At 37.4% G+C, this 15408-nt stretch overlaps 1 protein-coding gene across 1 annotated transcript in view; it reads right to left on the bottom strand.

The window, feature by feature from the left end:
- Positions 1-15408, bottom strand: part of DNAH14 (dynein axonemal heavy chain 14) — a 244663-nt gene that overhangs the window by 139788 nt on the left and 89467 nt on the right. The window contains 8 exon segments of the mRNA XM_087929036.1: positions 2582-2651; positions 3397-3612; positions 4785-4916; positions 5449-5538; positions 6123-6294; positions 7125-7204; positions 11041-11227; positions 11757-11825. Coding sequence (XP_087785162.1) covers positions 2582-2651; positions 3397-3612; positions 4785-4916; positions 5449-5538; positions 6123-6294; positions 7125-7204; positions 11041-11227; positions 11757-11825 — 1016 coding nt within the window.

Raw genomic sequence — 15408 nt, 5'->3', positions numbered from 1 at the left:
TTGTTTGAACTTTGCTTAACTGTTTTACTGGAAGCAAAAACCTACATTTTACTATACAGTGTATCTGTGTGCTAGTTGTGTGTTATTCTTCACCACTCTCACTACGTCTCCCTGTATGCGCTCATTCTCCTAATGGGGAATCACCTCAACAATTTGCATCCTTTTAGTGAGTTGTTAGGGCCACCTGGAGGATTATCTATGTCATCATGGTCACCTGAATAGTGTAAATAGGTGTGGAAGCTTCTGGGAACCGTTGAAAGAACTATGTTGTAGACTGGAAGTAGATGTGGTATCCCCCTCTTCTGTTGAGCAAGGGCTGTTCAATTTTGACATATATGGCCTCTTTGACCCCTCTTTCAAACCAGCAGTCCTCTCTGTCCAGATTGTGGATTTTGCTGTCTTCAAAAGAATGGCCTTTGTCTTTTAAATGCAAATGGTTTGCTGAATCTAGTCCTGATGCGTTTGTTCTCCTAAGTTGTGCCATGTTTTGTTTCCCTGATGTATAGATCTGCACATGGATTACTGCATTGACCATGTTGCTCAGTTTGTGTCTAGGTCTTTTATCCTTGGGGTGGAAAACAGGGGTGGGATTCAAATTTTTTAACAACCGGTTCTGTGGGCATGGCTAGGTGGGAGTGGCTAGGTAGGCTTCTTTTTTTTTGCAGCACCCCACCACACTCTGTTTTTTGGGCCTCTAGGGACTCAGAGAAGCCTCCAGGGGGGCATTTTTGTTCCCAGGAGGCTTCCCTGAGGGCCAGAAAGGTAAAAAATGGACCGCCAGGGGGGGCGCAGCACACACACATGCCCACAGGACCCTTTTTGTCTCCTGGACCTCAGGGAAGCCTCCTGGGCACGTGCAATAAGGACTGACTGGGAGGGAGGGGCGGACGGAGAAGGGCAGGGCCAGCCAGGGGCACAATTTGCCAGTTCTCTGAACTGCACAGAATCGTAACAACCAGTTCTATAGAACCATTCCGAACTGGTAGAATCCCACCCCTGGTGGAAAAGCTTCTGCCTTAGTGTATTTTTGTGTTTGAAGCGTGCACGTATGTTGTGTTGGCTGAAGATCCTCCTGAGTTTTTCCAATATTTCTGCAATGTATGGAATGACAATGTTGCTTCATTTATTGTTCTTTTGGTTGTCTGTTATGGAGGAGCTTCTCTAAGGTCCTTGTACACATACACATACACACACATTTGGAGTCAACACATCTAGCAGACTCTCCTGAAACAGAATCAGTAGGAGAGCTGAATATTACATCAGATGCCATTTTGCTAGAATTCAGTGACCATGCACTGGCTTTCATCACTTATAAACCTATTGCCAACTAGAGGCAATAGCAGGGGTGAGATTCTACTGGTTTGAACCGATTCTATAGAGCCAGGGGTTATGATTCTGTGCAGTTCAGAGAACCAACAAATTGTTCCCCTGGCTGTCCCCACTCCTCTCTACCTGCCCCTCCCCTCCCTGCCCAGTCAGTCCTGATTGTACATGCACAACATCACATACATGCCCAACATTGCTGACTGTGTTCTTCCCTGCCCAGTTACTCCTTAAGGTATTTTTCCCCCTCTTGACAATCAGCTATTCCTATGATCAGCTGTCCCAGGATGCAATAAAGCATTGGTGTCTCCAGCACCCCCCTGGCTCCATTTTTTTTCTTCCTGAGCCCCAGGGAAGCCTTCTGGGAGCAAAGAAAAAAACCCCAGGAGGCTTCCCTGAGGTCCAGAAGGCCCCAAAATGGAACATGGGGGGTGGTGCTGCATGCCCCCTCCAGGCTCTGTTTTTTTTTTCTTCCTGAGCCCCAGGGAAGCCTTCTGGGAGCAAAAATGCTCCCCCGAAGGCTTCCCTGAAGCCCAGAAGGCCCCAAAAATGGGGGCCTGCAGAAGAAGAAGAAGAAGAAGAAGAAGAAGAAGAAGAAGAAGAAGAAGAAGAAGAAGAAGAAGAAGAACAACCACCCACCCAGTCACATGGCCACACCCACTTAGCCATGCCCACAGAACCGGTTGTTCAAATTTTTGAATCCAACCCCTCAGCAATAGATGTAGAGATTATAACTCAAGATGACAAACATATCTAATTTTCCTTTCTCCTCCTATTTTCTCCACAATAACTATCTTGTGAGGTAAGGGCTGAGAGAAACTGACTGGCCTAAAACTACCATTAACAAACTTCCTATGGCATATGCTGATATTCTCAAGGTTTTCATCACTTTGTGAGATTCACATATCTTTTTCTTCTCACACTGATCTGTGGAGTTCAGGTTCTTAACTGACTCATTCTCTCCATTATAGCACATAACAGAATATATTAATAGCTACATATTCATTCAATAGAATGTTAATATCCCGATGCATATGAAAAGAAACCTAAGTTTCCATCAGGAAGTGAGTGGAGCAAAAACCTATCACATGATTTCCATTGCTACTTTTTTGTTCCTAGGGAGGATGTTGAAACTAATTTCAGTAGAGCTAATGTATAATTAGTTAAACATCAAAAAGTTGTCTACATTAAATTTTTAACTAAGATACACCCAATAATGAATTAATTCCCATATTTGTTATGACAAGATTATACTAACATTGAATATTCTCTGTTGATTGTACAATTTCATCAGCCACAAGTGCATCATCTATATTCACTGTATTCAGCTAAAAGCAGAAATGAGAGTAATTATACAACAATAGATAACATTAGGTGAACATCACATAATTATAACTTACAAAGATAAACATAACTAAGATCCTGGATTTTCTTAAAATAATGAGGTGAAAGGAAGACTACAACTACAAAGCCAAATACTAAATTAATTAATTAATTAAGACAATTTCAATCTTAGACAAATAATAATAAAGCATAATAAAATCAGATTGTGAGTTTTATTTCTAGTTAGAGTCACCATACAAGCTAAGGCTAAACAGGCAAAACTGGGAAGCTAGAAAAGAAAGTAGATTGGAATATGCTTCCAACGCATTCAGAACAAATAGAGATTCAAGGATTTCCAAAGAAAGAAAAGTGTTTTCATATGTCTGATAAAATAGAGGACACCCAACAAAAAAGTAAACTACCTGGGAAGTAAACAGGAAAAGAGCAGCAGCTTAAAACTCAGAGAATCATACATTTAAAATATTTGTAACCATTTAAACTGAGGATTTTAAAAGCTAAACAGATGTCTTGGAGTCTAACTAAGATATCTATCATTTCTATCATCAATCTGTCATTTAATCTACCATTTTTAATAAACTATTTCCATCATTTGGGAAAGAATGTACTGGATTTGGAAAGTTATTAAATGAAAAAAATGAAAGAAACACTCAGTAGTATCTAAATGAATAATGTAACTACATTTTTTAAATAAAAATATCTCACTATCCTACTACATTACTGTGTACTCACTGTATATAAATCCTGCATTTCTGAATTTATACCAAGGCTTGGATCTTTTCTTTTAGCTTTTTTTATTCCAAGTTTGGCAAATCCTCGAACTGCTGATGATAATAATCCATCTGACCATTCCATTGTACTAGGATTTGTCTGTCCAAAGAGTTCATCAATAGTAACACACTTTGGATTTACAACAAAAGTATCCACTTTGCTTCTCTTTGAATTATTCTGAGGAAGGAAAAAATCCTTCTAAATGAGCAATAATTATCTTCATTTCCTATAAATACACACCAATAAAAAAGGGTTTTGTGTATTTTGTTATTGATTGATCCTACGTACACAAGGTCACAAATGATGATCACATGGCTAGGAGACACTGCAACATTTTTGCTGCAATTTGGTTCCTGAGCATCTGAATTATAATCAAATCACTGTGATGACCCTGCAATGGTCCCAGCTACAAGAACCTATCATAAGTCTCCCTTATTTAGCACCATCTTAAATATGAATGATCACTGAACAAGTGGACATTTAGCAAGGACCTACTATAGTACCATAGTAAAGTCTTCTTCAAATCAAGTATGATCTTGGGTGATTTGATGAAGACATATAAGTGGTGGGATTCAAACTGTTCTACCACTGGTTCGGTGGGCATGGCTTGGTGGGTGTGCTTTGTGCGTGCGCAGAGGCCTTTCTACTGACCTTCTCCTGCACTCTCCCTGTGTCTTCAACAGCTGACACACAACAATCTGCTGTGTCATGCAATGCAACTGAGGTTGAAAAGCAGGAAATAAAGGTCAGTATGGTGGGAGGACGGGCCCAGCAGCTGATCATCTGAGCGAACCAGTTCTCTCTCAGGTGATCTTTGGAGCTACCAGTTCAGCCGAACCAGGGAAAACTGGTAGAATCCCACCCCTGCATATAAGTAATTTTCTGTAAAAAATATGGACATGTTTTGCCATTGGTTTCTTCCTGAATAATTTCTCTATTTCTATCCAACATATTGTCCTGTAATTTCTTGGTATGCTCCCATTCAAGTATCCACCTAAACCAAAGCTTCCGTAGCTTTCTGAAATAAGTGAAAGTTGACTGAATATTGCCAAAGCTTTTTGTTTTAACCATTCACTCATGTCTGACTCCTGGCAACTTTATAGATACACACTCTCCATGCTACCCTAACAAGCACAGTTTCTTTCAGTAGGCTGATTTTCAGTCTTGTGTCATAATTCTCACCAGAACACTTTACAGCAATACCTCAACATGATTGCCAACTACTCAAACTAGTTTAATAACTAGTAAATATTTAAAATTTTGAAATTCATATGGATTATTGTTCTGTAAGGTTATAGGAAAAGAGATCAACTACTCATACCATAAGAGTAATTTTAAAAAATCCTTACCTGAAAAACATCAAGTTTGGTAGCACTTTCCATATCAACTAATGGAAAGATTATCAAAGCTTTTTCTAAAATTGTTCTGATGGTAGTTTTTCCTCCACCTGTGGGGCCTACAAGCATCACACCAGCACGAGCCTGAAAATGTATTTTAAAATATCAAATCTGCAACATTCATATTCCTTAAATGATTTAGTAAATACAAACTAAAGGTCTTACAAAGTGTAGATTTATAAGCATATACTGATGGGGATTTTGTACTCCTCAATTGCAGCAACATGTCAGTCCCAAAAAACAAAGAACAATTATATGGAGTTATTCCTGAGTAGTTCCTTTATTGTTATTCGCCTACAACAGAACCTTGCCAGAGTAAAGCAATTATTTGTAATAATTATTGATATACTCTGTGAATTGATAGGGAGGGTCGAACTTTGTTCTCTTCCTGCTGAGCAGCTATTCCAAGCTCTGATGTCTCTTTGCTGCTCTGGGAAAGAGGCTCTCCCTCCTGCGACTCCTGACTACATTCCATCAGAAACATCCATTTCTGGCATTTACTGGAATACAATTCCTATAATGTAAGACCTCACTGTAAAATTTTGAGTTCTATGTACTTGTATCATATTTAACTTCTGTATCACATTTTACCTGATTAACATCCCATTGTACTCACCATAAGCTGATTGTATAGTTGTATAACCTTTTCTATCTGATTTTCCCAAGGCTGCAAAGATAAATGCTGTATTGCAAGAGATATTGCACTCTATTTAAAAAACATAGACAGATGGTTAGAAGTTTGATGACTGATCAATAATTTGACAATACATAAAATAACCAAACCTTAGTATTAAGAAAAATATAGCTATTCTGGAAACATTAGGGGGGAAAAATTAAAGAGTCACAATCAATTTCACTGACTTGACATTGAATAGACTTGAATGTACACCTGAATATGCCCCGTCTTCCCTGAATATCTGTCAGTTTTTCAAGATAGGCCAAGTGAAAGCACCAATATTACTGGGATTCCAGGCATACTGCTCTACTGTTATAGCATATATTAACAGGATCCTTAAAGCCTGTCTATGTTTTTCTCTGTCCCATCTTATACTAAAATTATAGCAGAGTCATTTTGTTTCTTTCTCTCACTTCCTTCTATTTCTGGATCTTATTAACTCTTGTCCAAGTCCCTCTTTGATGGCTTACTCATATTTACCCGAAGGTCAGCTCTAAACTCCTTTACAAAATCACTGAAATACTCAAACTGAATGGATAATAACATTAAAAAACCCCAATGTTAAAAATATTTTTATAGTTAATATCAACAATAATTATTCTTATTTTTATTACCTCTAATCGTTTAGGATTTACTTTTGGAACTTCCATTTCTGTAAAGAGATCTCTGATAATGTCTTCAAATACTGGAACATCTTCAGCAATTAACTTTGGCAAATTCACTTCTTTCAGTATGTCAATCGTGATTAGAGTTTCCTCCATTGCAGAAAACCTTTTTTTATTATATCTATTATACAAGAAAACTAATAATTAGAATTTCATGAGTTATTCTAAGTCCCATAATGTTTTCATTAATCCACCCATGCTGCATTTTTAAGGAGATATTCTTAAATGCACATTTTTGATCATATATTGCTAAAGTTGTACATTTGACTGAATTTTCGTCATGTTCAAAACAAACAAATAAATAAAACATTTCATCTAAAAATTTGTATGGTTTGTAAATAAACCTGGCAAAAAGGACCTAGATAAACTGAATTTACACCAAAAAGTATGCAGAAGATTCCCACTAATGTGGATATCAATATATCTACTCTATACTAAAAATTAATATTTGTATTAATCCATATACCTCTAAATTTTTCCCCTATATTTAACTGCACAATGGCTAATTAATGTCAGTTAAAGCTCCTTCCTTCTTTTCTTCCTCCCTCCCCCCCTTACAAATTAAACATTATCTTATGGTATGACAGAACTGTAATTTGAATGCTTAGGAAGTCAGAAACAAAACTGATCAAGAAACTTAATTCATGAATAGTAATGCATTTTTGCTGGTTAATGAATATAGATATTCCTACAGGAATATTTAGAATTTTGGTAATTTAGGTTGAAATTCTATGAGGCAATAAGTCCTTTTGAGTTTGAAGGACTATATGCTAGAATAGGCATTCATAGATAAATCTATTGAATTTAGTTGTCTGTCTCAAAAGAAATACAAATAGGATTACAGTAAAACAGGTCTCTCCTCTACTACACTTCTTTATATAAAACCTGTAGGTCACAAATTGAGATATAATAATGTTCTATTTTTAATATAAACCACTTAAGAAAACTTACTGTTGTTTCAACTCTTGACGCCTTTGACCAACTCTTATTAATACAGTTTTTATAGCTCTCATGCCAAAATCATAGTGATCCTAAAAATAAGAACACAATTTATTTTTGTGCATTTCAAATATCTTCTTTGCAATTATTAAACAGCTTGGTTGTCAAAAATATTATCAATGTAACCAATTTGACTTCCAACTGAACTCTCCCAGAGCTAATGTGTAATTTGTCCCATGGCACTGATGCTGATTTAGAGTATAATATGTTAGTTTAATAACTAACTTGTCAGGAACAAATAAACTCTTTAAGCTTGGGGTTTTCTGAGGCTCGCCCTACCCTGCTTGATCAGCTGTTCAGGTGGGGTTTCAGAGGAAACCTGGAAGAGATCTCATAGCTCTGGTACAAGATTTGGCTGAGGTTTTAACTGCTTTTAAATAAGCAGGTAGTGGAGGCTGGTCAAACTATGCCTCGTAAACTATGCATGTGGATCCCTGATCATTTCTTGGAACTGCCAAAAGGGTTGTGTTGTAAGAAATGTCTCCTTTCAGTGATTCCAAGAAGGTTCCACACTCATTTGCACTATTCAGGTGATCCTGAGGGCACAGATAAACCTCCAGTGGGCCTCAATGACTCTCAGAGTGAGTGGTAATGACCAAATGACTGTAAGGAACATAAATCCTTCCATTATCCACCATTCAGTCAGAACTGAAGAAGCTTCTTGGATGAGAAGCTTAACATCTTCTAGGAAAAACAAAGAAAGTCCAGTTGCCTTTTGAAAAAGCACCTTTAGGACAACCATGACTTGGATGACTGAGAATCTCGATAGACTTACAAGGCCAGAAGAAAGTTGAAAATGTGTTGTGAGAATTAACACAGATACCATGACCTCTGTATAATATAAAAGATAGAATATGATGTTGAAATGCTCAATGTTCCCAGAAAGAGCTCTTTGAAATCCCTCTTATCTACTTGGCCAGTGAAGAAGAAGTATGCCTTCTCTTATCTCTTTCTTTCTACTTTTTTTCCTTTTTGGCATGAATAGATATACCATGCCAAAATTCTTGAGGGAGCCTAACTGGCCCAGTCACCCAAGCTTTCATGCCTAAGGTAGGACTGGAATTGTAGCAGATGAGCAGGCTGAGCCTAAGGGCAGGGTTAAAAGTGTCATCAATCTGGAATCAATGCAGAGTCACATGAGATCCAAGTCTAGCCTGTTGAGGTAATTCCCCATTAGGAGAATGAGTGCACACAGGGAGACATAGTGAGAGTGGTGAAGAATAACACACAAACAGCACACAGATACACTGTACAGTAAAATGTAGGTTTTTACTTCCAATAAATGTTTAAGCAAAGTCCAAGCATTCCAAGTCATTCACAGTTAAAGCAGTCTGTTTTCAGTCCAGGGATAATCCAATAACAAAGTCCAGTATCAAAAACATTTCAGTAACAGACTTACATCAAATCCAAGAATAACAGTGGCTGTGGTGGCTGTGACTGTCACTGATTTTCAGTGTGTATTCCCCCATTTATAATCTAATGATTGGTATTTAGGGCAGCTTTTTGAAAACAAAGAAGCTTTTTGTATTTTTGTATAGATAATCCTTGGCTTACAACAGTTCATTTAGTGACCATTCAAAGTTACAATAGCACTGAAAAAAGTGACTTATGACCGTCTTCACAGTTACAACCATTGCAGCATCCCCACAGTCACAAGGGGCCAGGCAAGGAGAAGTGCCCTTCAATGTGAGTGTTGTTGAGTTGGCCACGCCCAGCTAGTCACATGACCACCAAGCCATGCCCACCAACTAAGCCATGCCCACAGAACTGGTTGTTAAAAAATTTGAATCCCACCCCTGGTTTCATTAGATATATTCAAAACAAAAGAAAAAGATGCATTAATTAAGATGGCAAATTCTAACAATCTTTCAGAAAAGAAAGTGCTACACAAGCCCTGTTTCTTTTAGTGATACCTACCTATCAATTATGCAGAATTAAAGTTTATGATTGTTAAAAATACAATAAGGGAACTGCCACATGTGTGGGGTAAGGAAAGAACAGGTTACAGGAAACTACGGTGATTCTAGAGGTATTCATAGGAAGTAGAAGGAATGTTTATAAATTTTTCAGATGACACAGAATTAGGTGGATAGCTAATATAGAAACAAAATAAATTGGAGAAACAAAAGTAACAACCCTAAATGTAATGATTAGCACAACTTTTTTTCCTTAGAAATAAAAATGGGATAGCAGATAACTAGGCTGATATCAGTATTTGTAAAACAACAACAACAGTGGAATAATAAGCAACTACAAATTTAATATGAGGCATTAGTGTTGTGTGGCTGCAAGAAAAAAAGATATGCACTCCACTCTATTTGTTTATTACATCTAATTTGGGCACTGCGCTTGAATGATTTAGAGAAATTGAAAGAGTTTACAGAAAGACAGTAATTAAGATAAAGGGTCTAGAAACAATATTATATGAACAAGGATTGAAAGAGCTGAATGTGTTTAGCATTGGAAAAGGCAGTTGTGGGGGTATATGTTATTATATCAAATATCTGAAAGAATATCACAGAAATCTTGTGATTTTTCATTTCAGACTGCAGGAATGAAAATTAACTGAACCTAACAGGCTTCCAAAAGAACTCTAGAATACTAATTATCCAGTGGGATATTTGTCAATGAGAGTACAGGAAGAAGATAAGATGGCTGAAAGTAGAAATTTCCGTCCCTCTGTAGGAAATAATAGTACTATATAACTGTCAGTTGGGAATTTTGCTCCTACATCTCAAACAAGGGCACTTGCCTAGACCCAGAGTCCTTTACAGAAAGGCACCAATTCTCAATTATTTTTGAAGTTTTCTTTTAAAACTAGGAATGCACAACGTAAGGATAATGACCAGAAAAGATAATCCTTTGAAGAAATTGAGAAATTGCCCAATAAGTGCTGAAAAGAGTCTCTACCTCCCTCTATCCCCTAAGGAATGGGTCTTCACACTTGGCAAGTTTAAGACTTGTGGACTTCAACTCCCAGAATTCCTGAGATAACATGACTGGAGGAAGAATTCTGGGAGTTGAAGTCCACAAGTCTTAAAACTACCTGTCAGGATTCTGACACTTAACCCCATTTAAATTATGAGTCTCTAGCTAAACTCCAAAATAATTTATTGGGAGTTAAAAGATGCAGCATTGCCTTGGTGTAGCTGACTCTGAGATACATAATTCACCCTTGACCCTGATTTTCCCCCACCCCTGGGTGTATCATAATTCATATTCTCCAATGGGACATATCCATAACCAAGAGTGCTCTCCAATCATACGCTCCAGATAGAATTTTGCGCCGCAGAAACCTTGGTCACCTAGAAACTATCTTTGATAACATTTTTGGAATGCAAGCTGCCCACTGCTTCCTCCTCCCTTTCTGTTGGCAACTCTAAAAAGACCACAGAACTATTTTATGAGTTGACACCATCAGGTTTGAAGACCCCTGACCTAAGGTTTTGCTAGTGACTTTGGGTAGCTAACATTGCTATAGCACTTGAAATGAAACAGAAAGGAAAATCCTATACTGGATTCAGGAGCATATTCACTGAAAGTTGCATTTCCTGTAGAAAAATTATATTTGGCCTAGAAAATTCATAAAGGCAGGCAAGCAAAGAGGTGTGTGTTTCTGTGGTTCTTGGACTATCTTGTACCTCCTCAACTAGTTTGCTGTCATTATGAACAGTAAGCCATTCTATTCAGTTTAACAGATGAATATTTCTCTGTAAATTTATACTATATTTACATCTGATTTCTGCATTACTTTTCCAAATCATTGCCTCTAAGGGACATCATCTGGAGATGCTATGTAGCTACTTTGAGCTCCATTCCAGAAGAAAATTAGGATACAAAAAAGAAAACTATATTCCTTGTACTTTACCTGTAGTGATAGTCTTTTGCTAGAAAGTTGGTAAAGATTTATTATCTTCCCTGAGAGTAATTTTGCTGATTTGAAACCTTCTGAAAACAACATTATTTCAGCAATGAGTTCATAATCCGGTATTACCATTGACATAGGACGAAATAATGATTTTAAGTTGTCTGGAAGTTCCACACGACCTTTGTATCTTAAAAGGAAAGTAAATGTCATCACATTCATTAAAAACACTTCAATATGTTAGTTTTATCACATACAAATAAAAATTCCTTTCAACAAAGATACAGTACTAGTCTGAAAAAGTAGAGTTCACTACAGTTTAGATTAGAAAACAATTTTATGATCACTGTTATGATAGTGGATTATGGCAATAAGTGATGTTTAAATGCAAGTGAAAAATTATCTAACATTCTGAAATTGATAATAGTGGTAATTTAAAACTACAACATTTCGAAAATATATAATTCAGTTGCAGTACATATTCCTTGCATTTAAAAGATTCCATGATCAATCCCTGAATCAACAAATTAGGCTAAAAATATTATTTTCTGAAATCTTGAAGGTGCAAAACTATGGACAATATTAAACTAATTGTATCAAAATTATCAGTTCATACAACATAGCTTCATGCATTTGTAAAAAAAAAATAATACAGCCCCCCCCAAAGGTTCTTTCTGTCCTGGTGTTGTGGAACAATGACAGCTACAGTTATCACTTACCCAGGATTCATGGTAATAAAAATTGCACAGTGTGGTCTCAGACGGATTTCTTTTCCTTCCAGAACAAATCTGTGTTAAATGTAAAAAACAGTTCCAAGTTACAGTATTATACTACAGTTAAGGAATAAGTAGTGTACCAAGTTACAAAGCAGAGAAAGTTGATCAAATTTTTGCCTTATACAAAAAATAGCAGCAAGTAAATACTGTGACCCTAAGCTGCAAAGGATATTATGCCACATACGTTAAGCACCTTGAGTTAAGCCTAAAACAGGGGTATCAAACTCAATTTCATTGAGGGTCGCATCAGGGTTGTGTTTGACCTCAGGGAGCCTGAGTGGGCATGGTCGAGTGGGCTCGACATCACATCACTCATGTTGGGAGCATATGTGGTGGCCTGAGCACTCTGCCAGAAAAAAATGGGCTCTCGAGTTCCATTATTGGCTGTGACAGTCTCCTGCACCCTCTGCCAGTGAAAACAGAGCTCAAGAGGGCCACCTGAAGCCCCACCGAGCTCCATTTTCACTGGCAGAGACACCACAGGCCGGTTCTTCTCTGTTTCCAGGCGGGCCAGATTTAAGCACCCCACAGGCCAGATCTGGGCCCTGGGCCTTTAATTTGACACCCCTGGCCTAAAACATAAGATACAATTGAAAATAGTACAATATTAGCATAACACATTGATAATATTTACACATATGAGGTTTGCATCGGCATAGACTACTATTAGGAAGATTCTAAGTTTGGGGGAGGACTAAGGACCTGTCTATATATGTCCATATGGAGCACAGTGCAAAGGAGCTCAGTTCTGATTCCAACACAGGAGTTCAGAATAAGTACACTACTCTAGAACAAATTCGAACTAATTATGTTCCTGTAGAAATGACTATTTAAAGAAGTACACTTATTGCTAAGCAATCTGCCATAATTCTTTGTGATGCTTTTCTATATTATACTTATAGCACAAACAGCAGGTTTCCTTAAGGAGACAATTAGTTGACCTATAAAATACAGAATATACTATTTTGCCAAAGGCCCAGTGCAGACATCCAAGCCACAAAGCTTGATTAATGTCGATAGATATGCCCATATATAGGATTAGAATAATGTCCAGAGATGCCCATTTGGCAAAAGCTGTACATGTACAAGGACCGCTTATGCAGAATAACTAAGCTCTGACAAAAAGGTATGTTAATTGGCAGATCTAAGTATAACAGAATCTACCACTTACTCAACCTTTTTTCAAACTTGTTTATAGATTCCCATGTCTATTTTAACCCAGCTTTTCAGTTACAGCTAAAAACTAACCATATATTTAGAAACCATTTATTTAGAAAAAATTCTTCTTTTTGCAAAACATCAGATGATGAACAATGAGCTGATCCAAAGTTGTGATCTCATTTTTTGCTTATGAACCTTTTTCCCATGAGCTTTCCAAAAATGTTTTACCTACAATTATCCCATAATGTCAGTTTCTAGTGAAAGTAGAATCAAATTTAAGGCTTCTTCCCAACTTCATATATATACTGGGTTTACCAAAAGTTAGACCAACCATAATATGTTTATTACGGTTTTTTATTCAAATAAAATATTACTGATCTTAATGTACATCAAAAGGCTAAGGAAGTATTGTTATGAAAATGACAACCAATTAAACATTTAATGTAATTTATATAATAAACTGTCTATAGGGTCTGACTTTTGGTACACCCTGTATATTTTTTGCATCTTTTAAAATAGGAAGAAAGTTCCCGCCAAGATATTAAAGAGGATAGTAACAATATTCTAATTGTGTCTGTAATGATTTTGGATTAATCATTTAAATTTCATGAAACACAAAGTCAAAAAGTAAGTTCAATGGCACAAGAATAAGCCAAGAAAATTAAAATCCCCACCTTCATGTGAAGCTCATAATTGTTCCAATTTCATAAGAATATTCTCCATAATATATCAATCTGCTTAAAATAACTTACCAACATAGAAACTTGAAGCATATACAGGTGAAACTCGAAAAATTAGAATATCATGCAAAAGTTCATTTATTTCAGTAATGCAACTTAAAAGGTGAAACTAATATATGAGATAGACTCATTACATGCAAAGTAAGATAGTTCAAGCCATGATTTGTCATAACTGTGATGTTTATGGCTTACAGCTCATGAAAACCCCAAATCCACAATCTCAGAAAATTAGAATATTACATGCAATCAATAAAACAAGGATTGTACATTGAATAATATCGGACCTCGAAAAGTATAAGCATGCATATGTACTCAGTACTTGGTTTGGGCCCCTTTTGCAGCAATTACTGCCTCAATGCGGCGTGGCATGGAAGCTATCAGCCTGTGACACTGCTGAGGTGTTATGGAAGACCAGGATGCTTTAATAGCGGCCTTCAGCTCTTCTGCATTGTTCGGTCTCATGTCTGTCATCTTTCTCTTGGCAATGCCCCAGAGATTCTCTATGGGGTTCAGGTCAGGCGAGTTTGCTGGCCAATCAAGCACAGTAATCCCACGGTCATTGAACCACGTTTTGGTACTTTTGGCAGTGTGGACAGGTGACAAGTCCTGCTGGAAAATGAAGTCAGCATCCCCATAAAGCTCGTCTGCGGAAGGAAGCACGAAGTGCTCCAAAATCTCCTGGTAGACAGCTGTGTTGACCCTGGACTTAATGAAGCACAGTGGACCAACACCAGCAGATGACATGGCTCCCCAAATCAACACAGACTATGGAAACTTCACAATGGATTTCAAGCATCTTGCAGTGTGTGCCTCTCCATTCTTCCTCCAGACTCTGGGTCCTTGGTTTCCAAATGAGATGCAAAAGTTGCTCTCATCAGAAAAGAGGACTTTGGACCACTGAGCAACAGACCAGTTCTGTTTTTCTTTAGCCCAGGTAAGACGCTTCTGACATTGTTTGTTGTTCAGGAGTGGCTTAACAAGAGGAATATGACATTTGAAGCCCATGTCCAGGATCTCTCTGTGTGTGGTGGCTCTTGATGCACTGACTCCAGCCTCAGTTCACTCCTTGTGAAAGTCCCCAACACTTTTGAATGGCCTTTTCCTGACAATCGTCTTCAGGCTGTGGTCATTCCTGCTGCTTGTGCACCTTTTTCTTCTACACTATTCCCTTCCACATAACTTTCTATTAATGTGCGTTGATACAGCACCTTGGGAACATCCAACTTCTTTTGCAATTACCTTTTGAGGCTTTCCCTCCTTATGGAGGGTGTCCATGATGGTTCTCTGCACAACTGTAAGGTCAGCAGTCTTTCCCATGATTGTGATTCCTACTGAACTGACTGAGAGACCATTTAAAGGCTCAAGAACCCTTTGCAGGTGTTATGGCTTAATTAGCTCATTAGAGTGGGACACTTTGAGCCTAGAATATTGAACCTTTTCACAATATTCTAATTTTCTGAGATTGTGGATTTGGGGTTTTCGTGAGCTGTAAGCCATAATCATCACAATTATGACAAATCACGGCTTGAACTATCTTGCTTTGCATGTAATGAGTCTATCTCATATATTAGGTTCATCTTTTAAGTTTCATTACTGAAATAAATGAACTTTTGCACGATATTCTAATTTTTTGAGTTTCACTTTTATATCAATCTTGCTGCAAGGTTAGTTTTTTTTAAACAAGTTTTATTGAT

Source organism: Pseudonaja textilis, chromosome 1 (genome assembly GCF_049901715.1).
Source record: "Pseudonaja textilis isolate UNSWEBS1 chromosome 1, rPseTex1.2, whole genome shotgun sequence".
Taxonomy (NCBI): domain Eukaryota; kingdom Metazoa; phylum Chordata; class Lepidosauria; order Squamata; family Elapidae; genus Pseudonaja; species Pseudonaja textilis.
Note: the sequence above shows the minus strand (reverse complement) of the source record. Positions and strands in the feature narration are given on the sequence as shown.